This window comes from Anneissia japonica, unplaced genomic scaffold (assembly GCF_011630105.1).
Source record: "Anneissia japonica isolate Jap-2015-1 unplaced genomic scaffold, ASM1163010v1 scaffold9668_len1562885_cov226, whole genome shotgun sequence".
NCBI lineage: Eukaryota > Metazoa > Echinodermata > Crinoidea > Comatulida > Comatulidae > Anneissia > Anneissia japonica.
The window spans coordinates 393,147-420,275 of record NW_022711326.1 but is presented as its reverse complement, the minus strand read 5'-3'; the positions used below and the strand labels follow the sequence as shown (position 1 = coordinate 420,275).

Here is a 27,129-nt window from a genome sequence, read left to right as displayed (position 1 = left end):
AGACTCAATATAGTGTTCAAATTGTTAGTACATGTCGGTAATTACCCCATTTATCGGATTCCGTAAAAAACTTGAAACACGAAGATTTCCGTGTTTGGCGGTCAAGCGTTGTGTTGTCAAACACAGAAATCTCCGTGATTGGTGGGCAGAGCTTTAAGGATAATAGTATGGTTTTCTATGTAAACATCCAATAAAACTACCGTACATGGTGTCATTAGAAAGGTAATTATACACTGATCAATTAATTCCATTATACCTATATCATATAAAGCGTTTTAACAGAAACCAGTAAAAAAGTCACATGACCACAAAGTGTCAAAAAATCAAACTCTCCAAAAGCTATCTTTTGTAGCTTTTTATATATTGTCCAGATAAAAATAATGGCACCTATTTTTTTTGATTCAGCACACCAAAATGATAAAATCAGCCAATAAAATCCATTTTGGCACAAAAATCCAGCTGAGCCAAATATCTGACATAGCAGACCATATTCTAAGTTTATCAACCTCAGTACAAAAGTTTATAATAAAATTGTTTGGATTCCAGAGAACTAATGATGAAAATGGTTTCTCTTTCAGTTCTCTTCAGAACTGTGTAAACATTCCCAGCATGCAACACAATCTGTGCATAAATTTTCCCAGTCTTCCTAATAAAAATAACTTCTTGTGAGTGTAAGATTATGTTGAGTGAACGTAATATGAAAACAGAGTTTAAAAAATATTTTTCATTGAAATGAGAAAAAAATATGACATATTATCAAAAAACATTCTTTTCAAAACAGCTATTTCAATTTCATATTGGAAAGTTGTTAACATTCCCAGAGCCTAAACATGGGCAATTCAAATTTTCTTTGGATTTTGTGGTTTCTAAGTAGAGTATTGATGAATGTTGACGCATGTGGTTCTGTTGGTGGAACAAGTCTTCTCGGATAAGGACTATAAACTGTAGGCCCATTGTACACAATTGGCTCATGTGCCTTTTAAAGAACCCAGTACATCTTTCAAGACAAGTAGGGGGTTACCCCGGTGTACTGGTCCATACATACCCTGTTACCCTGCGCTTACTAACCATTAGGTCCTTTGCAGGATGTACCTATTGTACATAAATATAAACGAAGGCTATGCCGCTATTTGAACAGGAAATAAATTCAATACTTTCACAAGTATTACAATTTTAACTGCTTTGTGTTAGAAATGAAAACATTCTGAGACTTCTTTATCTTATGAATTGTCTGGAGCCAATGTGATTCCTTTGTCTGCTCCAGCATGTACATGTTATGGACTACTAACTAACGTTATGGCAATTATAATGGCCTATGGCTATTTGAACACTATTATAAAACACTCATTTTGATATATCTTTGTATCTTTACTTCATAAAATAATTCAAACTATAAAAATAGATTTGTAGCCAATGGCTGAATTGGTGCTACCTGCGTATAAGACGACCCCCGAGTTTGAGAAGATTTTTGGACAATTTGTGTATGTCGGGCGTATAAAACAACCCCTCCCCCCATTTCATCGTCTGAATTTCTCTTTTTTTTTTTGCTTTTTATGGTCCTGTACCGGATATTGCATCCAACTGGCCAAAAACGAAGCAAAATGCACGGCTAATCTTTCCAATAATACCATTTTATGAGTTTTCAATCTTCATCATAATCTTATTTCCCTGTATTTAAAATTGCATTAATTCATACTAAGATGCAGCAGTCAATTAGCGTGTTACGCACGTAAGACGAACTTGATTTTAAAAACCTAACATTTGTATGTCGTGTGTATAAGACGACCTTCTGCTTTTCGATCGTATACTTGCTATTTTAAGCCTCTTCTTATATGCGAGTATATACGGTACATCAAAATAGAGATATGCACTCTCCTGATGTTTGTGTAATAATATGATGATTGGTATTTTTTTATGATTTAGTGGTTTACAGACGTTAACCAGAAGGTGATGTTAGCTAATGAACAACCAGTACCTATACTATTGATAGCAAACAAGGTAGGCCTATTATATCTATTGTTGGAAATTAATATATGCAGAACTAAGCTACTGTTCTTTCATTGTTTAAATTGATTAATTGAGTTAAACAAAAAATAGACCTACCAAATAATATTAATAATAATAGTATTTCTTTCTATTTAAGAGAAACAGTACAAAATGAGATTAAAACATTTCAAATCGAGGCTTTGAGGTGTCATGATCCTCATCATCGTCATCATTGTCGTCACCATCCAGGGGCAGGCTTAGAAGGTCCCTGCTTTTGGAAAGTTAAAAAAAGAAAGAAAGAAAGAAAAAAAGACATTATTTTTGGGTGTCTAGAAAACAAAAAAAAATTGCGGACCTCCTAGGGTAGTGTTGTCTCGATCGGCTCCACTTTTGGCCTCCTTTTGGACATCTCTGGATCTGCCCCTGCCATCATTTACAGTCTCCAGAAGGAGATCACCATTTCCACAGCATCATTGCCTATCAGTATGCTGTTCTTGACATCATTGGATTTTGGAGCTGTTTTAAGTTTAAAAAGAACCTGGGTGTGTTAGTAGCGGCAGTTTGGCGCAGCGGTTGAGGTTTGGGTTTCAATCGTAAGGTCGGGGTTTCGAGTCTCCACTGTGCAGATTTGCTTGTGTCCTTGGGCAAGGCACTTTAGCTACATTGCTTCAGTTCACCCAGCTGTATCAATGGGTACCAGCAAACTGCTGGGGACTAACCTGCGATGGACTAGTGTCCCGTCTAGGGGGAGTACAACGCTCATCCGCTTCACACTACAGAACCTGGGGATAAGCTCCAGCCCTATGAGCCCCAGTGGCTCAGAAGGGATTTAGTTTAGTAGGTTGTGTTACAGGGTTTGAACCCAAGAAGATACATCCACCAAGCTCAGCTCTCCTCCACAACCATAGTCACTATATTGATCATAATGACCATAGTCACTATATTGATCATAATGTGCTTTTCATATTTCAGAGTGACCTCTTGACTAATTCTTTGGATGAAGCCTCTTTAGACACTTTCTGTAAACAGCACAACTTTATAGGCTGGTACACCACTTCTGCAAAAGACAACAAGAATATAGGTAATTAGATTTATCATTTATACTTTAAAGTTGGGCACCCACGTGACGACAGTCGTCAGCTGAATCGATTCCATAAAAAATTGGTTGTTTTAACAATGATCTGCTCAGTCAGCCACCAAGAATCAGCAAATGAAGAAGGATTCATTGGCTGATTCAGTGGCTTCTCAGCTAATTAAATTCCATATAATATTTATTGATTTCCTTTGTATCAGATGAGATGTAGTACATTTTATCTCGATATGGTGAGGCTTTTTTTATACCTTGTTTAGCGAACTAGCCGACCGCTAATAATGGTGATTCTGAATAAAAATACAATTTTGTCCAGGTAGCGCACCCACCATTATGAATAAGTGGAAATTTCATTGAAAAATGACATTTTTTATTTATTTTTATTACAGCCTCCACTCCCCTGAAATTTCCAAATATAATACATATATATATTTCTTCCTTAATTTTATAGATTTAAAGAATTTTATCAACTAAACTTTTTAATTAATTAATAAAATTTTATGTGTATTTTCTCTTCCGCCTATTTTTAACAAACACATTTTGCTAAATGAGAAAACAAAATTTAATTTTTATTTATTTTTCTGCCCTCCTCTAACAATCTTTAAAAAAATAAGTTTGTGAAACAAGGTATAAAAAAGTCTTGTCTATGGTACAAATAACAAATATATTTATTCGCCTCATCATCTTGTTTATTATTTTTTAATGACAGATCAAGCAATGCATTTCTTGGTAGAAACCATTTTGTCATTAACCAGCAATGGTCAACAACCAGAGGAACATATTTCACTGCATCAAGACACAAACTATCTACAAACAATTGAAGAAGAGGAATACAATGCAAATAGTTCATGCTGTAGTAAAAATTAGGAATACTACTTCTTTACCCTAACTCTTGTTTACCCCTACCCATTCCCACCCAAGGAGACTACCACCTGAGGAACAGGTTTAAGTACAGAAGAACTGTCTACAAACAGTTGAAGAGGAATACAGTGGAAGTTGAAGCCAATCTCTACCAAAATGAAAACAACCAGATGAACTGGATTTAGTACATGTAGTGTAATGGATATATGTAGGGCTTTTATACTGAAGTTTCAAATCGCTTGAGGTGTGGACTACCTCGTGCAGTAAATTGCTTCTCCCCTAAGAGTCTTTTCTTGTCTGAGCTAAACCAGTACCAGGTACTCATGTCTGTCCACAACATGAAGACAAGAAAACTGACTCTCACTGTTAATGGTTTCCAGATTGTGGCTCTAAGATACGTTGAAAGGGAAGGGGGAAATGCTGTCAAAGAAGGGGCTCTTACATTTGAGGTGGAGGAGCCTTGGGGCTCGAATTAAGATACCGGTGTGTGTGTGTGGTGCACTAAGGAAGCCTAATTTGTCCTGATATGTTCTAAAACTTATGCCCATTGTATCATAGGCAGTTTCAATTTAATTACTGGTCCAACACATCTTGGCCAGCACTGAACTTGGCTTGTCCAACAGGTGGGTTGACCTCCCCCCACCCCCTTACTGAATCTTTTGAATAGAAAAAAGGAATACGTATCAGACAAGCACGTATGATTTCGATGCAATGTAATTTTACTAAACTAAAATTAATTTTAGAGGTAAGAGTGTAATTTTAAAATATATTATGTCTTTTGTACTTGGTCAACCAAACACTAAAAAAGAGTTCGATTTTTAAGCTAATGTAAGTATCTGCGTTTTTAGGTCACAAAAACTAACATTTTAAAAAAGAATAGAAAAATATTAAATTTATTAATTAATTAAATATATGTGATGGTCAAATTATGTTAAAATGTATATTTCACTCTGATTTCATTTTGCACATATTGCATAAAAAAAGATGTATTAAATTTAATTATCAAAATAATCGTTATTGCTTCCAGCCTTTTAATTTTTTAAATGATCATTTGTTATTAATAAGTTAAATATTAGAACTGTAAACCGTTAAACTGTCAATTTGCTTACTTTGTATATAAGTATGAAATTAATCTTTCAATTATAAATTAAAAAACAAGAAAATATTTCCTCAGTAATTTGCAGAGGCATTTAATTACTATATACTGTCTCATATATGTTTAATGTGTGGAGTAAGTTTAAACTTATATTTCCTATACAGTATTGTATTGTCATTATGTTAATACTGTTCATATTTAAGCCAAAATATGTGAGTATAAGTGTTATCTGGAATAATATATTGTGAATCTTCTCTTCGCATAATGCAATGGTTTATAACCAATCCTCAAATATGACCACCATTTTAGTTTGTTAAAAGAAAAGTGTAGGAATATGATTCAAAGTTCCCCAAGAGGGGTGGTGTTCATGCTACACATGAACATTATAATTTATGATAATATAATAATGGATAATAGTGCCAATTACAAATTTAAATTATGATTTCATAACTTAAACCTTTATGAAAAAAAAAGGAAAGAAGAAAGGAAGAACCAGTGGTGGTGCTAGAGGGGTGTCATGTGGCAATATTCTTTTTATTCGGACAAATGTATACCCTCCAGTGCCCTATAACACTACGGAGTTCTAATGCCAATTGAGATCATTGGACCAAACATGTTTTGCAGATCCAACTAAAGTTGTATTACAGTTCTTATTTCAGTCTAAAAGCACAATTTTTATCATCCTAGCCCATAAAACCACCTCCTTAACCCCCACCAGGGGTTTACTCGACAAAATGTCCGTTGGTTCCAACATCTTGTCAGACTTCCGAAACCCCCTGCCAACAAATGTCTGGTGCCATCACTGGTGAGGACAGACAGCACGACAGACAGAATTAAGTCGCACTGATTGTGACTTCAGCTCTATTATATATATATATATAATAATTAATGATTTTAAAAGTATTAAATATTAATATTTACCAATTGCAATGCAATATTTAAATAATTAAATTTCATAATACATGATTAATATTTTTTTCCTTGAATTGCAGCATGTGCTTAATAATAAAAGCTATTGATACAAAGCAATGTTTCTGTCTGAGAAAGTTTTTGATACAGTATACTGTAAGTGTGTTCTAAAAATAATGTAAATTGGAATCGTCAAACTTAAATTGCACCCTCTACATATATTGATTGACAACTTCCAATGAAATTGGATATGAAGGCCTACACTCAATCAGTACCTCCGTTACCCAGATGTTTCCAACCTTGAATATTTCTACAGAATCATCTATGCTACCTTTAAGCTGCTTTTAATCTAAGGAATTTAATTGCATTATGAGTATGTATTAATGAGAGATTTTTTTTCTCTGTGCAAAGTCATATGCAGTGTTTGACTTCGTAATTTGTAAAAAAATTTTTACGGTTATTCTGATTCTAAGTACAACTATTCATGGAGTAGGCTTACTATTTCGATCAAAGATTTTTAAAATGAAATATTCAGGTAATAATGATGTAGGCATTAATATAGTGTTTTACATATTTTTATACAGTAGTATTATTACATATATTTATATCCATATTTCCAAAAACAGAGTCTAGGATAGATACATTCTTTTAAAAAAAATGTATCTCTCTGGTGATAAAATACATTTTTTTTGCGGAATGAAAAATTAAAGAAAAACTTAATTTACAAATACATTTATTAATATCACGTACATACATTGTACTACTTAACCCACCATTTCTGATGATGACTGAGGCCGAGGCATAGCTCTGAAGGCACTAATGGCGTTCCATAGTTCAATAGGGGCTTCACCTTCTTTCTGCCTCCACGTAGTTGATCAATTATATATGAAGCCTAAATAACAAAACCCAGCGAGTTGTTTAATGTTATCATGCAACCTCACTAATCGATCTGCATTTTCTAACGGCGTGATGCAAAACCAAAACAAATGGATCAATAGTTAATACCTCCAGGTTTGATGAAATAGTTCTGTGTACAAATAGGCCTATTATCGGTAAGTGTTCAAAATAATTATAACTCCATGGTGTAGTAGGGTAGCCAGGAGGGTCCAGTCTTAGGCCTGGCCGAGTCTGCCTGTATATGGAACGCCTATCATGATGATAAAAATTCGGTCACACAGGCTGTTAGTCACACGAGACCTTTGGTCACACAGGTCCTGCGGTCATAGGTCTTTCTGACATCACACGGGACCTTTGAACGTCACGCAGGTCCTTAAATTTCAACATTTTTATTTTTTATTTTTCTCTAATTCTAGATATGGAATCACCTATCAAACCAGGTTGCACTTCAACATCACCTGTGATTAAAACTATTGAAATGCATACAGGCGGTGAACCCCTTCGTGTGATCATATCAGGATATCCTGAGATACTCGGTGACACCATACTACAAAAGAGACAATATGTGAAGGAGAATCTTGATCATTTACGCAAGATGCTCATGTTTGAGCCACGAGGTCACTATGACATGTACGGAGCTCTGCTAGTCGACTCAGACCTCCCAGAAGCTGATATCGCTGTATTATTCTTACACAATGAAGGTTACAGCACTATGTGCGGGCACGCCATAGTCTCTCTTGGGCGATTAGCCATTGATAAAATGTATGTCCCACCAACAGAGCCCGAAACAGAAGTGAACATTCAGTGTCCGTGTGGACTAGTCAAAACTTTTGTTGAGTACAAGAATGGTAAATCTGGAGGTGTACGATTTCATAGTGTACCAGCATTCTTGTTTGCTTCAGGTAAGAACTTAAAAAAAAAAAAGAAAAAAAAAAAAAGAAGGAATAATAATGAAAATGGAAATCAAATTATATAGTGCCTTAAAAAAAATTAAGACTCATCTCAAAGAAAAAATGAAAGAAAAAGGGAAAATAAGAAAACTAACCCATGAACTATGGAGAAGAATCACAGTAAGTAAAAACCAGTATCACTGCACCGTTCTCCAGCAATTTGAGACACATGGCCAGTACTCACAGGTGGACCGTGCTCTAGTGATACTGGTGACTAACCTCCTTATATAGAGTGGTTGTTGTGTAGAAAACTTGCAAGGTAAAAGGAACAATTCGTTGCTTCAATGCTAAACAAAACATGCTTATTTTTATGTTACCTTTTCAGGTATTTGACTTTTGGAAGAACAAAGAAAGTATAGTTAAGTTATAAATTGGTTCTTGGCAGAAACCTGAAAGGAACAGTTTTTTCCTCTAAAATGTAACGTTGCTTTTTTTTGTGTTGAGATCAAAATGTTTGTTAAATTGGCTTTTTCCAGGTATTGAGGTAGAAGTTGATGGCTTTGGGAAGATCAAGGTAGATATAAGCTATGGTGGTGCATTCTATGCATTTGTGTGTGCGGATGTATTTGGGTTAGATGTTAGAAGCTCTCCTACAAGTAGCCTCAAGGATGTAGCAACAGCAGTCTCGAACGCTGTCAGAAAACGAGTGAAACTCCATCATCCCGATGATAGTGACCTGGAATTTCTGTACGGTACCATCTTAACGGACGGTCAGGACAAGTGGTCTGGTGAACCGACGGCTAACATCTGTGTTTTTGCCAATGCTCAGGTAAGATTGTAATCTGCGAATTAATAAAAATACAGGATTTCAACCCAAGATCGTGGTAATGGAAGGCAAGCATCTTAACCACCAACTTACAGTTCCACAATTTCTTTTCTATTCCAGGTTGATAGGTGTCCAACAGGATCTGGTGTTACAGCAAGAATAGCTTTGCAGCATGCTAAAAGTCTTATACAACTGGGCCAGAAAAGATTGTTTGAAAGTGGAGCGAACAAAACATTGTTTACAGGAATGGCCGTCAAACAAACAAAATGTGGAGACTTTGATGCGGTAGTGGTTGAGGTTGCAGGGCATGGGTACTACACTGGCGAAGCCAGTTTCATGCTAGAGGAGGAGGATGTTGTTGGAAAAGGATTCTTACTACGTTAGGCAAATTTCACTGCAAACTTCTTACAGATAATTTTTTTAAAGAAGTAAATACTGTACCAATTATAATACATTTTATATATTAAATCTAAAACCTAAATGTAGAAGTTAGTATAGCATTGTTTGCCAAAGTGCAAAGCTGTACTGATATTCTGTTTGGAATAGAGTGTTTCTACTGTAAGACACTGACATTAAATATTGTGGTTGGATTTCCAGATACCCATGTAACTCTTGAGTTACAGGAGATTCAATGCAGATTCATCATCGAATTTGAGATATTATTGAAGCACTAAGTACTTTCAAGCATACGTATATTCTATATATTAAATCTAATTATAGAAATCTAATATAGTGTCTTGCCAATAATTTTACAGTTGTTTGGTTTGGGGTTCAGTGTTATTACAAAATTCACCCTAAAAATACTATATTATCCTTGTTTGATCCATTGATGTATTGTGCTTAAACAAAGGTTTAAATGAAACCAAAAAAATATGGGCCAGACTTCCTAGGGGTGCATCTAACAGGAGGGACACGAGCCCACTCCCCGCGTTTTGCCACTACATTTTTAAACGTCAATGTGTACCAGTCTGTATTGAAGTAAGAGAATAGGGTACAAATACAAAATGTTTCAATAGTTTGTCTGGCCCCTTTGTTATTCCACTGCTGCTCCCCATTTATATTCTGATGATTTGGTGCCTTCCCCTCCCACCCCGTTTGAAAATTTATTTGCTTTTAGATGTGTATAAGAGACACCCCCACCTCCATTTCCACCGCACGTAAAACAGAAATAGAGCTCAACATTCCATCAAATTTGGAAAAAGAAAGTGACAAAACTGACCAACCAAATGTCACACTAAGAAAATCGCTAAAATTATAAATGAACGTGGAGAAATGAAATGCAACCCGCTCTTTTAAAAAACGTCCCTTTGAAAAAACACCCCATCCATGGCCTCATCTGGAATAAACGCCTCCCTCGAATAAAGGCCCCCGGGCGTTTATATTTTTCCTTGAATAAGCGCCGCCCCCCCCCCCCCCAACTAAATGACAAACAAAACTAGAGTTTCTATGAATGAAGTCAGACAAAACTAATGGAAGCAACATCATTCTCAACACATTCTATTAATGTTCTACTTCAGTAGAATTACGTTTTTTTTTTCAAACCTGGTTGGATTAATAAGTCTCATGATTATTATTATTAAGAAACATTTTAGCGCCTTTACAAAAATGGTAGGCGCTGCATGGACCAACATTAAAACCATTTTTACAAAGATAAATCTAAGTGCAATGAAAATCAATGAAAACAAAAATGACAAATACAAATTACTAAATCAGTAACATTTCCTAATAATATTTTTAGCGATGAAATTGCACAATATGAAAATTGACAATGAAAGATTCAAAGAAAATTGTAATTTCACTGTTCCCTGGTTTACGACAAACCAAAATAGAAAAATTTTGAGATTTGTATAAATTTCCACCATATCTAGCATAAACCTAGAAAGTAATTAAAAAATGTTTAAACATCGGCCTATTATTTCGAAAAATAGTAGTTTCAACTGAAAAGTAGAATGACAACTTTTTTCTTAAATATTCGAATGTTCATGTAATTCACTGCCTATACGCGAGTATCTACCATTTAATTAGAAATTACATTATTGTACTTGAACTTTATTGAACGCTTTTATAACAGCGGCACACGATATAGAAGGTGCCTTCAAGCAATATATAAGATTGTAACTTAAAAACCACAAAAATACAAGAGAAATAATGAAAATTAAAAAAGAAAACAAGTAATGAAAAATATAGTTAGTTCAGAAAGAGCAAAATTAAAAGATAAAATTAAAACCTAATGACTCTGGACAAAGAAAACTAAATACATGAATGTACTGTATTGTAATTAAGAATAGCGCCACCAACATTTCTTGGCTTGTATTTTGGTTTCAGCCAGCCAGCCAATCAATTTTCAGGGCAACGAGCTTAACCCCAAATGCGGTGTATTTGAAAGATCGTGGTACTTTTAGGCCCTACATCCGGCGATTCTACATTAGATAAACTTATTTAAATTTGCATGTTTCTGACAGGATAAAATGAAACATATATTAGAAATTAGTGACAGAGAGGCATTGAGGTATGTAATTTCACGAGAGCTAAAGAATTATGGTCTGAAAGTCCCGAAGGATAAGAAATCGAACGGCAGTAGCTCCTCCGTCGTGTGTAAAGTTCACACACAACAGGTAAGAATGCGCCCGATAATCAGTGCCAGTCGTACGTAGCATAGGCCTAGTCCGAGGGGCCTAGCTAGGGCCTATGCCTTGCCACATACATATAGTTAGGCTTAGCCTATGCTTTTTATTGTATTGTAATAATAATAACAATAACAATTCTTTATTGGTCCTTTATTCAAATTGGAAATCGGAAATTCGGGCTAGGGACCCCTCACTCCGCTGGCTGGGGACCTGTCTGTGTGGTAGTTAGCTGCAGTGCACTGCCACTGCCATCCAACTTGACTTTATAATTAAAGAAAACATACGGATGCAAACATCGATCCCGCCTAACTGTCAATATGAGGGTTATTCGAGGAGCCAAGCGATCAGGCTCAAATCAAATTAAAAAAACCAAACGCTGCCTGCATGCATTTGAAATGGGGTCTTCATCAGCACAAGAAGCAGGAACAACAATCTCCTCAGCCAACCGCTCAGCGGCATTGTCTTTCTTGGCATGGATTTGGTTAAGCACATCTATCACTTGATGACAGTTTTTTAGCTTTTGCTTTTCCTCGGCACCTGTTCAACCCTCTTGATTTGGATATTTCTTTTTGAATGATTAAGAAAAATAAATAAATAGGGCCTACTGTAGGCTAGCCTAAAGCTAACAACAGTGTAGGCCGAAGCCCTGCACTAGGATTTTTTTTCGTTTTTTGTTTTCTTTTAATGGAAAGGAATAGCTTGGTTTATCAGGTCAGAGGATTTCACCTGGAGAGGGAGTTTGGCTAAATGTAGTACAGTCTGGTAGTAATTTGCTCAGAACTTGTATTAAAGTGGGACCAATTTTGAAAATTATTATTTTCCTTAAAAATAAGATTCTGCTTTGGTTAGAGAAAGATTATATGGTATTGATTATTAATTAATTATTCGTAAACCATGTGTATCATTTTTGCAGGAATTATGCTCATTTGGTTGTCCCCTCAGCTGCCTACCATCAGTTTCCGTCGATAATGAATCACCACATACCGTCCCAAGGTGAGAAACACTTTATGGCAGTCATAAAGTATGCAGTGGGTATTGTTACACCAGTCTTAAACTAAATCAAATCAAATCAAATCAAATATGCTTATATTTCCATACAATTAAAGTAATACAATATACAGTAAAAAATTTAGAAGTTGAAACAAATATGTTGTATAGAAGGAGGCTGCAATAAGTTCTGCAAGAAGAACCCATAGATCTTTAAGTACACCTTTTACAAAAAAAAATTGAAAAAATATTTACACTAAATTAAACTAATAGAATCACAGGAATGATATACCAATAAAATTATAAGAATTCCAGTCCAGTTTTATATGTTTTTAGAAAGTACAAGACCAGACACATTATTTTAAAAGACTCAAATAGAAATGGAAGGAAGAGAGGGAAAAAGTTAATTAATTGCCATACATAGAAACCAAAGACCTCTTATAGGTGATTTAAAACTATTCTAATTCTAATTGGATGTTAATGAATGTAAGGGTTAGATTAGGACAGTAACATCCAATTGATCAGAATTAGGAATTGGAAAGACTGAGAAGTAACAATAGCCACTGCCTATAAATTAAACACCTGCTGTGGTTAAAGCATGTTTAATTATGAACCTTAGGCCTATTCATGTCTCCAGTATTAAGTTGTATAGCTAGCAGTTAATTTTAATTTGCAAAACAAATTTATTAACCATGATAACCTCATGCTTATTTCTTCCCTGTTTTCCCTATAAATAAAGCTTCTGATAAAGCCAGTTGTACTGTATTTTTGTATTTGTTCTTTCAGATACTTAGTTGAGTGCGTAGAGTTTCTGAAATTGCATCTGAATTCAGAAGGGTTGTTTCGAAAGTCGGGATCAAAATTAAGGCAAAAGGAATTAAAGGTACAGTACTCATATTTTAAAGGTGAAATAAAAAAAAATTTAAGGGACCAATAATTTACAATAGGCCAATAGTCTTTAATGAATGTTCACACTACTTACTGTCAGGTCTCCTACCACCATACCATTGTTATGTTACTGGCATTTTTCCCCACTTAATAGAAAGAATAATTTTTTTGCCAACATGGGAACTATCAGAGCACCTAAAATAATAACTATTTGTTATATACACTTACATTATTATAAATCATTATTTATACTGTTTAATTATCAATTTTTCTTTAGCAAAATATCATAAATGGAGAGGTAATCCCAGAGAATTCACACTCTGCCGATGTTGCAAGTCTCTTTAAGGAATTTTTCCGTGAGCTTCCGGACCCTCTGTTCACCCTTAAGCTTCAAGAAACCTTCCTGAAATGTGCCCAGCTTGACGAAGAGTGGAAGCAGAAGAATGCCATCCTCCTCCTAGTAAACATTCTACCAGAGAGGCACTTCCACACACTGCTATACCTTATGAACTTCTTAAGCGATGTGGCAGCGCACTCTGAAAACAACAAGATGAATGTCAGGAACCTTGCATTAGTGCTGACCCCAAATCTCATCGGTCTGAACGAGAAGCAGGAAAAGAGCTCTACTCTGTCGGAGAAGATCCTTCGGATTTTTATGTCCGTGATCACTCTTCTGATAAAGCAAGCAGATAGGATAGGTTACATTTCAGAGACAATGGCTGAGAAGGTGCAGAATTTTGCCAATAAATCCTGGAGTACCGTTGATGGTGGATTGACATCTGAGGATGATCTGGATTGTAGTGGAGAGGCCATCCTTGATGAGAAAATAATTAAAAAGAAACGGAGAAGGAGTGGGTCATTACAAGGTAGGCACAATTGGTTTGTTAGTTCCTTAATTACCTGGACATGCCCTGCTAATATGTTGCATGTTAATTTATCAACCTAAATGGCACTTGTTTTACAATAACTTTTCCACATTTTTTAGTTGCTTTTTAAAGATATTTTATGGTTTTGTTTTGAGCTGGCATTGTTACACCATGTTTTCTATGTATTTAACTATATGGGTTATTTGGTCACTGGGTAGGCTTACAGTACTGTAAAAGTGTTTTTGAGTCATTTTAAACATATTTTTTTTCTTCTTAATAGCAAATATTGTATTAACTTTATTATCAATAATTTTTACCTAATCATACTAAAATTTGTGTTTACTGTCTTAGTAGTAATTATTTTTACCTAGTCATTGTAATTGTTTTACCTAGTCATTGTAATTTTTTTAACCTGGTCATAAATGTTTTTTCCAGGTCATATACAGGTAGTCATCCTAATTGTTTATAACCTGGGCAATGTAATTGTTTTACCTAGACATTGTACAGTACTCCTATCTGTTTTAAGTGGTCAGTGTAATTGTTTTACCTGGGGCGGATTGCTATAAAATGGTCTTAACTGGTAGTCTTAACTCCTCGAATAAAGCCGGCTTTATCTCTTAGACAGTCTTACTAAAGTCATTCCTCTAAGACCATTGCTATAAAACAGTCTTCCCTAAGACCGCTTTGAGTATTGAAACATAAACAAGGACTCCCTGGTAATGTAAGATTGAGGGCGCCGTCATGCATGCTCGACGCACGCAAATGTATCGAAATGAACGTAAATAAACACCGTAGACCTATTTTTACAAATGCTGAGAAGTGTGCAGAGTATTTGTCGTTCGATTCTCCTACTTTGACTATCTAGGCCCAAGTCTTGCCATTACACTGTTGAATTAATCAGCAGAACACCATGATGAAAATGATTTCAGACCGTTTTAAGCCTCCTAGTAGGCTTTAAAATTTTAGACGGCTAACTGGTTAGACAGCGGTATAGCAATGGTCTATAATCATAGACCAGTAGTGACATCACAATTATAGCCGGCTAACCGTTAAGACCGTCTAAAGGCCACTTATAGCAATCCGCCCCTGGTCCCGGGTCATAGTAGGCTATATTGTTTTAACATGGCCAGTGTAATTGTTTTACCTTGTCAATATCCTAATTGTTTGTAACCTTGTCATTATGATTGTTTCACCTGGTTTTACCCAGTTATGGTAATTGTTTTACCTGGTCGTGGTAATTGTTCTTAACTTGTCAAATAATATATTTTTCTTATTCATGTGTTGAACCACTTTTTCTATTATTTTGTGTTACATTTTTTTCACCATTTATCTTGCACCATTTTCTTCATTTCATGGCACATGCACATAATCCATGTTTCATCATTCCAGATGCTGTTAGCAGTCTTGGATCATTCTTTACATCTCCATTTGTCACTAGTGCAATAGGTATGATGTTATTAAGATTAATAATGATATTGATATAAATAATTACAGTAACTAGCATGTACCCAATATCAAAGTGAATTTGTATCTTTTCAAAGTATTCTGTAATTCCAAAATACTGTGTTCAGCTGATGTAAACAAATAATTTGTTAAATGGGTTTAGATCTCAATCGAAAATTGACATATTCCATGCCAAACAACAGATACATAAATAATGGTGTTTAATTGCTTGGTAGATTGATTTTACAGGTTTTTGTAGTAAGAAGCAGTGGTGGCGCCAGCGGAGGGCAGGGGGACATTTTCCCTCCTGTTGGACTGGCATGGACCCACATCATCCAATTCTACAACGAGGTCGTCGGATCAAAAATAAAAAAAATAATAATGTGCCTATCCAAGTAACGTTATTTTGATTGTAAATGTCAGTCCCTAATATTGTAGTCCAAAAGCACAATTGTGTCCATACAAAAAAAATTAAAAATAAAGCATGAACATTTGATTTTTTGCACTGGTATATTGGTGGAATCTGTTAATTAAAGGTACAATAATATTGGTTTGGTTACACTTAAACAATCAGAAATTATTAAATTTAACTTAACCTAACTATGAATTTTCACTAGTTCAAACCCCTATACGTAACCAAGGAGTCAACGAGACACCAAAGATAATGCGGTCAAAACGGAAGGCCAGTGAAGATAGTGGTGCTTTTACATCAGCCAAGAGGTGAGTTTATTTACTCATGATTTTAATAGTTATTGAAACATGAGGATTGCAAATAGCCAATTGTTTTTTAAATGTTTTTCTCCAGTCCAAGGGTTGTATACAAATTTGCACCAACCAATTGTTACTCTATAATTTTAACCAGACAAATTAATTAATTGTCAAAGAAAATTATTAACAAAGAAAGAAAAATATTTATTGATACCAACATTTTGTTTTATAATAATGTTTGCAAGTTTAATGGTTTTAAGTATATGGGATAACTTACAAATCAATACAAAATCATGCCGTACTATATATGAAAATATATCTGTATAGCGCCCTCTAACACTTCAATACTGTCATTTCTATACAGTATTTTTGGTTGCTGTAACATATTCAATTACTGTAATTATGATGGACAAAAGTTTCTTTGTTTTATAATGAAAGTATAATATACAAAATCTATGTGAAGGGTGGAATGCAGTTGTAAATATGTTCTTTTCATACAGGGCGTAACTGTCTTGTAAAGTTTGTACAAACTTGACAGCCCATATTAATGAAGTTTTTTCCTGTTTTGAATAGGTTGTACAGTAATGTACACATTAGGATCCTTTTGCATAAGTCAAATATCCTAAAAACCTTCTATAAAACTCCTGCAATATAGATATGAACAATGGCTATGAAAAAAAAACTCAATGTAAGATGCAAACAAATAATATAAATAAAAATCAAAATAATTACAGTAAAATAAAAAGTAGCATTGTAAAAGCACAGGTGATAAAAAAAAAAAACATTTTTCTCCCTGGGCATGTTTAAGCTCTTGGATTGGATACAAAGAATAAAAGAAGGCGGCGCAATCATTAGATAAAAAGCCATTGCGTACACACCAACATCTAGAAAGGCCCTTTATTTTAATCCAGTACCGAGTGAGTTGGTCATTTGTATCGCTAATAAAATACTTAAAGCATGTATGTACATACAGTATTTCATTCATTCTGGTACGTTAATTCACGACGTGCCATGAAAGATTTGGCCTTTTCTAGATAACAGACAGCACAAGAATTCCTTGTCAAGCATCACAATTTTGAAAAAGTGTGTGTTCTTGTTTTTTCATACTGTACACACCAGTTGACAAATGATTTTATATCTGGGAAGGATGCTGTTATTAGGCATGGATCTACTAATTCAATATCTGTCCTTGAGTTTCTGATTTTGCATGTCTGACAAATCAAATTTGACCTCCTTCCAAAGTATTACTCATAAATCTATGTTATTATCTCCTGTAGGATACATCTTTAAAACAAGGATCAATGTATCATCGCATAACTCATATTTCACGTTAATTTTGAATACATTAAGTTTTATAGTAACACAAATTCATCTTTAATTATATCATTTTATGTATTTAATATTGAGCCTTAAGATAGTATAGATTCAAGAGTGGTTTTAAAAGACAGTAGATTTTTTAGATGTGTCTAACCCCATCAGGATCAATATGTCAAAGGTATTATAAAGGAGATTTGATGCCTACTTTATAAAATGCTTTTCATAATCATTGTTATATCAAGGGCATAGAAAGTTTTGCGAATATTAGGCTTACTAAGGCCCCAATGAGGTCTAGGGGCAGAATCCCAGGGGCTAAGACCCTTTGAACTATGACTTCAGATATGTGTTTAGAGAAAATCTTTATAATGTATACTGGCAATATATTGCTTTATTTTGCCTTTTTATCTAAGCTTAAAAGTGAAAAACAAATTTGTAGAATTCATATCAAAAAAATGTGCATCAACCTGGAATCTGATAAATAATAATAATGTAATTTAAGACAAACTTCAGTCAAAAACATGCATTTTGTATTCATTTCATCACTATCTTCCATACTGTGAACTTCTTTTTAAGTATCACTGTAATTGCACTAATTATTATTATAGTTGCTGATGTTATCTGAATCTGAATATATACTGACAGAGGACCCCACTGGGATATATGCGTCAGTTAAGGTTATGTCCTTAATCTTATGTTGCACATTTTACATTTTATAATTATGTTTATCCATACGGTTCTACTGTATTTGGTTTACTATTAATTTCATATTAGGAAAGCGTTATTAAAGCAACTTCCAGCTGATCAGAGGTTTAGTAAACGTAGAGCACGTAACCATGACAACATTCAGACCACACCCAGTACCTACCAAGGCCCAGCCCTAGGTGAAGTTGGTAAGTAATTGAATGCCTTAACTTGTCATTTCTGTTAGTGTTTAGTATCTGTATTTTTGTAACAATATTTATCTGGATATTGTGGGTTTGATTCTCACCCAAATCACTTGGCAAGATAATGTACTGAGCATTCAGTACAATAACATGTCAGGTAGAAAAAAACATTATTCTTATTTACTAATCCTTTGATGCAAAGCATCATCTGAATTTTTAATTAATTACTCAATGATGTGCAGTGTCTCATGTCCAAAGCGCGTGCACATTGTTGATTCATTTCGAGGAAGAATACTCCTCTAAATGCGAGCCATTACAGATCAAGTGATACTGAGGTGATGGAATAATTATTTAAATCTCTTACCACCTGGTAATGATCTACAGTACCACTTTGTTTTGGCTACTAGCATTGCTAGCGTTTAATCACGCAAATGAAGTCTTGAAGTTGAAATATCACCATTCATGCAGCCATGTGGAAGTATAGTGCACCCTCTATAATTCAGTTTAACATTACAACCACTCCGCGATAACACTATGTACTCCATACAATGTACTACTCGAAAGGCGTCGTTTTGGGATAGTAAGAAAAGCAACGAGAACCCGAATCCAGTTACATCATTTTAAAACTGGACGTACACTGTGTCAACAGATGAAACCATACCCACTCTCTGGGCTTGACGACACGTCCCCTCTGCTTATTATTGGTTGCTGTCTGAGCAAATCTGTTGGACAAGTTGCATTGTCCACAAATCACGTTGGCTGACAAAAATTAGCGAAGTGTGTGTATACAACATCAACAATATGCGGAACTGAAATTTGAAAATATTAATGCATACTTTTAAAGAATATAATATATTTATAATTTTTATATGTTGTATATAAATATTTTTTTTGATATGAGAATTTGGAACAGAATCGGTGCATAAAAATTACGTTTTCTTTCAAGTAAGCTTCAGTTCTTTAATAATAATACTAAAAAAATTATAGTTAATAGGTTTTGGTACTAAGCAGTCTTCCGAAAAATGAAGGTTATTTTAATATCGATCCCGAAATACATGTAGGGCTTAGGCCTAGGCTCTATCTGCAGTGCAGGGTATGTAGTATGTGTGTTGTGTTGGGTGGGCGTCTGTGTGTAGTAGTGGTCGTTACTCTGCGGCCTTAGGCCTAGTTACGTACGTATAGATGGAGCCTAGCGAGGCAGGATTTAATGTTTTTTCATGGTATTATGTACCAGTTATTATAGGCTAGACATATATAAATGCTGACTTAAAACATGTAGTATGATTTACTATACTAAATTAAAATATATATATATATTTTTTATTTTTCAGCAAACGTGTAAATCTTAACAAGTTGCAGCTTGCTAGAATTCTATGTTCTTTGATGAGATGTACTAAATCAGCCATAGCCTCTAACATGCCAATGAACCAAGCAAAGCCTTGTTGACTGCTGCCAAGAACGCTTTACTAGCAAAATGCTAAATAAATATTAATATTTATAAATTTATAGGCCAACTGCAATGTGTAAACACTGTCTCTAAAAGTAAACAAATTGATGAAAATTGTTTGTTTTCTTCATTTTGTGTAATACTTTCATGTTGCACAGCGCGTTGAAAGGCGTCACAGCGCATCGCTACAGGAGGCGATCGCTTCATGAAAAAAATCTCCCTATTTTTTGGTTTTCAAACTTGGGATCTCTGCATTTCTCATGCAGAAACTATCATCAAATCTTTAAAAAGTGTTGCTTTAACATTGAAAATTGGGAAAATAACAGCATAGAATGATGTATAGATATGTAAAGATTAGTTTAGTGCAATAAAATAGATTTTTTAAAATTTGACATTAAAGCATGTTTTGGCCATTTTCTCTGAAACACGATTTGCGACGAGTGACTGGTTTGGCTTGTCTTTGCCACATTTTATAGAAATGCACAACAGTATTGTGCATTGATTATAGGAACATCTCATATCTATTTATTTCAAGCTGCCCTCCTGTACAAAATATGATAAATCAAACTTTCATAATTGATTAGGAAAGTCCATTAAATTATTTATTTTACTACAACAACCTTCATTTTTTTTTGTGTGTGAAAAGAGGATATCACACAAAATTGAGGATGGTTAGATTTTTGCAGGCTTTTTTTGGCGAATAAAAAACTAATAAAACAACAAGAGGCAGCCCGTAAAAGAAAAATAATATGAAGGAAATGATGGTAAACATTTTTTTTTATATCTCTATTTGTATTTTTGATGGTTACTACTTCAGGATGCCAGGGTCCCTTCAGATTGAATTTACATATGACAAACTTAACCCGTCCCTTCACATATTGCACTCAGCACTAAAGCCCACGCACCTGCTGCTTATCAGCAGAGATATCTTACTGATCAGGATGTCTTCCTCTTAATGTGAGATCTTTGGATGACATCGTCACTAGATTACTAGAGATTACTGTGCAAGGCAGTGTGGTCTCTGGAAGGGCATTAAACCCGATGACAATATTTTTTTTTTTCGTTTTTGTCAGATTCATTAGTATAGAGTGGCATGCTTCTTCTGAAGCTATTGGATTTTTTTAGAATCTCCAAATGTGTGCTTTGCTAGTATGAACCTAGTACAATGGTAGCGCCAACCAAAGGTGGTTTCAGTTCCTGATGTTACCTCCGGAACAGTTTGATCCCCTGCAACAAGTTCATAAAACAACCACTGACCAAGTGCACAAATTGGAAAGAAGCAGCTTAAACATTCAATACACACATTGCTAATTTTCTATTCAATATTTGATGTTCTTTTTTGATTTGATTTATTCAATATGTTCTTTAATATACAAAACAGAATCAAATAAACATCAAATCAAATCGCCAAAAAAAGTGTATTGGGGATAACCCTAAAATTACGAAAAAAGAAAATTATTTCTGTAGGAGTCCTTTAAATTAGAGGAAAATATTCTTTAGATCATCTTTACTCCTGAAATTTTTGTTCAGATTCACGATGTTCAAAAATGATACTAATCAAAAGTGAACATTTACTTAGTTTGTAGGTTAGCCATTGACCCCGAGCCAGGAGTTCAGTAGGTTGTGCCCCAGTGGTGTAGGCCCTCTGATGACGTTGGCATTCTTAAGTACAAACCCTGTATTTGTATCATCAGTAGACAAAGTCTAATCAACACTAGTGTTCATTGTCCAGTGAGGTAATCCTTATGACACTTCCCTGAGGCGATCAGTCTCTAGATGGTGTAAGATATTCTCTAGATGATACGCTTTGGACATAATTTATGCAGCGCCATCCTCGTGCTTGAGTGTGTTGCCATGACAGCTGAAAGAATCTCCTTGTTTGAGCAGTAAACTACTTGTGCCAATAAGCGTGCCGCATATCTCAAAGTTTACCATAAATTTCCTTCATTGCTTTACATTTGACCTATTTTTAGGGCTTCTCAACATTATTAAACTTTTCTTGCGCAATAGGTCTACGTTGTCATGTGCCAGCTAAGCAATCTGCAGTCTGTCGTCGAGCAATTGTAGGCCTACTACTAAAATTGGTTTTAGAACCAGTCAATCTATAGTGTTAACTAGTGTGTAATGTGACAACTAGTATGAGTTTATCACCATCATAATCATCATCGATTATCTTAAACATCATTACCACCATCATAGTCATTACCATCATATCATTTTCATAATCATCATAATCATCATCACTTTGAACATCATCATCATCATCATTTATCATTATATTTCATCATCATCAGATCATCATCATCACTGTTTTAGTAATAACTTTTTATAAACCTACATCTATCACATCATTTCCTTGCTTTTAAATTTTTTAAATTTTTTTTATTTAGGAATGGTAGCTTCCCAAACTCCTTTCTTTTGAATCATTTAAACTTCCCCTTCAGGTAACAATTTTGTACCTCCATGGTTTAATTTACAATTAGTTTACCAAATTATCATTGACCTGTTACTGCCTCGCCCTTTTCCCCCAAGGTCATTTCTATATCATCATCATCTGACTGGCAATGAAGACATGACCTTGCTCAAGTTGCCAAATTGCTTTCACTTGGTAGTACAGCACCAGAATGTAAACAAGCAATACAGTATAATATTACCACAGAACATAATGTCATAACATCCCATGTATAAAAATGAAAATGTGCTGTAGAGTAGTGGAATCAAGGAGAGTATTGAGGTTTCTATTAAAACTCCAAGAGTAAAAACAAATATTCTATTAGTGTAATGGTTAGGAAAACTGATATGAGTTGTTATTCCTAAAGGCCCTTTTATCTTACAGACTTTATTCTTACAAACTCAACCCTATAAACATGACCCATATATTACACTCCCATGGGCCATGGGTATGTACTTTCCCCTTCCTAAATGTTCCTCTCCTCACAAACTCAGCCCTAGTTAGTTCAACCTATAAGTTTTGGATTAATTTATGGGGAGGGATAAGGCTAAATGTAGGGGTAAATAAAAAGAGAGGAGTTGAGTGGATACCCATTAAATAAAGAAGCTTACTGTAGTAGTCCTGTTGTAATTTACGAGCTTTCATCTAAGGCTTCCTGTTCAACACATGCTTTAATACTGGTTATATTCAACATGTGAAAATAAGCTGTTGTTCTTTATCATAATTAATCATAGTCTTGAAAGCTGCCTAAAATCATCTATTTGCAAATGTTACCAGTTGACTCAATAGTTGAGTCAGTTCCTCCACATAAAGTATGGCTATATTTTTCAAGTCTGTCCATGTCACCATGTACAACAAGTGCTATTTTGCCAATTACAAAAAGATTCTGTGAATTTATTATAATTTTAGTTCTATAAAATGGAATTAAACTTTTAAAATAAAATAAAAGTATAAATAAATGGGATTCACATTTATTTACTTCATAGGTATGTGGTATAAATAAATGCTTCCTAAGAAATAATTTTAAATATGTCATGTATATTCATATTATTTTATAATGTAATTTTAAATTTTTTGTTAATAGTCATTTTTAACTGAGTTTTTGCCTTGATTTGTTGTGCTCATTTTTTTTATGTTGCCTGAGAATAATAAATGAAATGAGTGAAACTAGGAATAATATTTGATAGCATCTTTCAAAACAGGAATATAAAGTGTTTTTTTTTTCTGTAGTACTTCATCTTTTCTTAAGTATGATTTTAAGTACTTATAAATATGTAAATCTGCTTAAAGAAAAGCAGATTAATGTCAATAAAGCTGCAGAAGTGCAGGTGTAGATAGACTGCTATACAGCGTAGTAATCATCAAGTGTTGAAGTCTTAATCCGTTGAGTTATGTAAATGACTTGCTCTCGGGGATCTGTTTGAACCACAGGAAGTCGGCGATCTGCTCTTTCGTCAAGTTAGTGTGGTCTTAACATTCTGTCTGGCAAAAGAGCTTAGCATCTCTTCCAAGTTCAAGCGTCTTACCTACTGTATAGTTGAGCAAGTTTTTTAAATTCTAAGAAGAAAAAAAAAAATTCCTCATACTGTATAACACTTGATTTCATTTACTATGATACAGTAAGTAATTTATCTTTTCAAAGTTAATATTTGCTAAATATAATTTACAAGTATAACTATTTTATTTGTTTGTGCTAAGCAGCTATAAATTTACCCCAAAAACTGGTGTTCTGGGTTTCTTTCCTGATGATTTGGCAAAATAGAGAGATTTTGCCAAAAGGGGAAATAATATAATGGGAGAATTTTTTTATCATTGGTTGACATATTAATCAGTTGTAATTAGATCAAAATTAATTCTTGTGGGTGGGGGGTGGGCATCCCTCTAACTCCCCATAGGGTATGAGGTTTTTAGAAGTAAAGTCTTGTGCCTGCAAAACTTGGCATGTATGAAAAAATAAGACAATGTATAAATTATAAACATTGATAAATAAGACAAGTATGTAATTCTTTAGATTAATTTATTATTTCAATTATTTTTCTATTTCTTTTATGTGTCAATTTTATTTATTTTTTTATTTTGTTAATTATTATTTTTAATGTTTTCTTAAATCCTTTTTTATCAACATTTCTTATTTTTTATTTTCTGATTTACTTTAATTAATTTGTTAAAGATCTAGTTTAATTTTTATTCTTTTATTTTTTAATTGTATTTACTGAGGGTCCCAATTGATCAGCTCTGGCTGGATGCACCACTCTCACAAAATATTGTTGAAATAAATAAATAATAAATAAACAACAACACACCAAAAAGCCCTGTGCATGTAAAGCTGAAAAAATGACAATTTGCAAGGAGCGCAAGTTGGCCTATTTGTACATGGGGGAGCAACAAGTTCACCAGTGGAAGGAAATCCAGCTCAGTTTGCTAACCAACTTCACTCCCTTGGGGAACTTTATCCCATATGTTAATATTCTCCTCAACATGTGGAAATTTAATATCCCTATTACTGTGTTGATTGTTGCAAAATGAAAACTGGAATGAATATATGAACTTGTAGAACAGAAAACATTAGACCAAAACTTGAAAAGTGAAAGCTTTTTTTGGTCTTTTTGTCTTTTACTGTTTTGTTAATGTAGCCTATACTTTGATTTGTTTTGATTTATGACAATAAAAGTGATATTAATATTGTATAAACTTCACATTTTAATTTGTCACTAGTTTCATAGTGTTATTTTTTTACAATAAAACAAAAGTGTCTCCCAATAGAGAAAGTGAGGTCATATTAACTCAGCATCTCAACTATATTATATCATCATCAAGGAATAACATTACAATCACAGAAAATAAGTATAAAAATGCTGCAATATGCAACTATAATTAATGAAGTTATTTTTACAATGTAGGCCTACAGTAATTATCATTTTTACTTTTTTACATCCGAGTTACATTTGTCTTTACGGTGGTAAATATTTATGTAATGTAATTTAATCTGGGCACTGTTCAATGAAATATCTATTTGCATTAATTGTGTAATCTGTATTTAAATTAATGATTAATTATGATTTAATAAATGAATGAATAAATACATACATACTGTACACACAAATTATGCCAAAATCTGCCCAACTAAGAAAACTCAAATAAATTTGATGCCTTCCATGAAGGACCTGTATAGCCTAGCAATTCCCATTTTAACCAAAATGCATGGAGTGAGTGATGGTTAATAATAAACTTCAAAAAATTCTGACTGACCCTGATTTTAAATTTTCGTTGAAAACAAAATTGATCCTACTGATGATAAAAAAAAAAGAGAGCAAGAACAATAAGGTTCATTATTATTTAACTGACATCCCACCACCCATTGCTTTTATGGTTTTGTTCTTGAACTCAAGATGTTTTTGGTCTGAAAAGACTTCAACAAATGCAGAACAAGAGGTGAACTTTAAATAATTGAGCAATTCGGTCAATGTTTAATGGATTTTTTGTTCTTGAAATATAATCGCATAGTTTAGCTTGTTGCAAAATAGAAGAGAGCGTGCGTATTGTTTCTGTAACACCATGGAATAAACTGAAGTGACTAGGAGCAAAGACCCCTTTTATGATTTCTATTATACTACAGTAATTGTGATCATGGTCGTGTGCTATTTTAAAACTACATTGACCATGAGGCATGAATGCAAGAAATTAGCTTGGATTCAAAGCATTAATGCACCAAGAAATAAAAAATATCATTAATGGAGTTGATATGAAGGGCAGGAAACCCCATGCTTTTATTTTTTTTCAAAATTTAAAACATTCTTTAAATCTATAAATAACAATGCTTAAATACAGGCAAGTCTCACAACAAAGGCTATAAAGTTACAGATTTATTTACCATGACCAAAGAACACTTTGATCCAATCCGCCTGCTAAATTGTTGTCTTCTTGGATAGTTAACTCTCTTATTTGAAGTGAAATTTTGCAATCCTCCCATGCTTTATAAAGAGATGCCGGTGAGTAGCAGAGAGATTGAGAGCATTTATGATACAATGCTTCATTCATCCAATTTGTTATCCAAGCCACCATGTCGTAAATCTGCCTTTGATTTTCCCTTAACCATATCCATCGAAAATACTGACTGTCATTTATTCTCAATTAATCTTTGGTTACCAATATGTGTTCAGTATGGTGGGGTTTCGTTTTATCTAATACCCCTTTGTTTTTAAAGTTGTGGTTATTTTAAGATTTGTGGCTCAATATAAACAAAAACCAGAGTGGGACCACAGGTCATTGACACCTAAAAAGTACAAACTCATATACAGTACATTTTAGGCTTATTATTATTTATGGATTTCTCCCCAGTTGATTTTATTACACCTCAAGCGACCTGTAATGCTACATTGTGCATTGTGACTAGTCGTTAATTATTGCATGTTAACTTTATAGGAATCAACCTAGATTTCCCATTTCCACCTGTTGTCAAGTTTAGGTGCAGTGTGCACTATTAGTTAAATTGTCTTTTTCACATTGTTGTTTCCAGCCATGAAATTTCCCCGTAGTGGGATGAATAAAGTATCTTGTATCCTTAAACAAAGAATTAACTTTCTTGTAATTTACTGTAAATTAGTTTTCATTTTAATTCTTACCTCCTTTTTACTTAACTATAACTATATTTAGGTTCAAAGTAGGCTTTAGATAGTTTGATACATTATTGTTTATTTTATTATTTAATATTCATGTTATTTATTTTTCTTTCTGTAGTTACTGTTACTATTCTGTTGTTATTACTGTTATTCTTAGTATGTATTATTCTATATTATTATTATTATTATTGTAATTGTTATTATATTGTTGCTATTTACATGTTATTATTTTCTCTTGATGATTGTTATTGCTGATCTTAATGATATTGATATTTATTACACAAACGAGAAATATACAAAAACAGCAAATTAAATTTAGATTATTGGTAGTTAAAG

At 33.9% G+C, this 27,129-nt stretch overlaps 3 protein-coding genes across 5 annotated transcripts in view; all 3 read left to right on the top strand.

Moving 5' to 3' along the window:
- Positions 1 to 6,058, top strand: part of LOC117107364 (ras-related protein Rab-32B-like) — a 13,453-nt gene extending 7,395 nt beyond the window's left edge. Inside the window, exons 8-10 of the mRNA XM_033249021.1 lie at positions 1,924 to 1,998; positions 2,959 to 3,067; positions 3,786 to 6,058. Of these exons, the coding sequence (XP_033104912.1) occupies positions 1,924 to 1,998; positions 2,959 to 3,067; positions 3,786 to 3,943 (342 nt within the window). The 3' untranslated portion in view covers positions 3,944 to 6,058. The remainder of the gene's footprint in view (positions 1 to 1,923; positions 1,999 to 2,958; positions 3,068 to 3,785) is intronic.
- A 643-nt stretch (positions 6,059 to 6,701) lies between these two features.
- LOC117107388 (trans-L-3-hydroxyproline dehydratase-like) lies at positions 6,702 to 9,283 on the top strand. Of its 2 annotated transcripts, none has more exons than XM_033249052.1 (4): positions 6,702 to 6,953; positions 7,256 to 7,741; positions 8,266 to 8,558; positions 8,676 to 9,283. In XM_033249052.1, the coding sequence occupies exons 2-4, from the start codon at positions 7,258 to 7,260 to the stop codon at positions 8,937 to 8,939; spliced, it is 1,041 nt and encodes a 346-aa protein (XP_033104943.1). In that variant the 5' UTR covers positions 6,702 to 6,953; positions 7,256 to 7,257; the 3' UTR covers positions 8,940 to 9,283. The 2 variants fall into 2 exon arrangements, with proteins under 2 accessions (XP_033104943.1, XP_033104942.1); XM_033249051.1 differs by having other exon boundaries at positions 6,707 to 6,994.
- A 1,606-nt stretch (positions 9,284 to 10,889) lies between these two features.
- Positions 10,890 to 27,129, top strand: part of LOC117107385 — a 64,409-nt gene continuing 48,169 nt past the window's right edge. The window contains exons 1-7 of one of the 2 annotated variants that reach the window (XM_033249044.1): positions 10,890 to 11,170; positions 12,096 to 12,175; positions 12,956 to 13,052; positions 13,335 to 13,923; positions 15,313 to 15,369; positions 15,984 to 16,086; positions 18,163 to 18,281. In XM_033249044.1, the coding sequence (XP_033104935.1) occupies positions 11,024 to 11,170; positions 12,096 to 12,175; positions 12,956 to 13,052; positions 13,335 to 13,923; positions 15,313 to 15,369; positions 15,984 to 16,086; positions 18,163 to 18,281 (1,192 nt within the window). In that variant the 5' untranslated portion in view covers positions 10,890 to 11,023. The remainder of the gene's footprint in view (positions 11,171 to 12,095; positions 12,176 to 12,955; positions 13,053 to 13,334; positions 13,924 to 15,312; positions 15,370 to 15,983; positions 16,087 to 18,162; positions 18,282 to 27,129) is intronic. The other variant, XM_033249045.1, reaches the window with a different exon arrangement.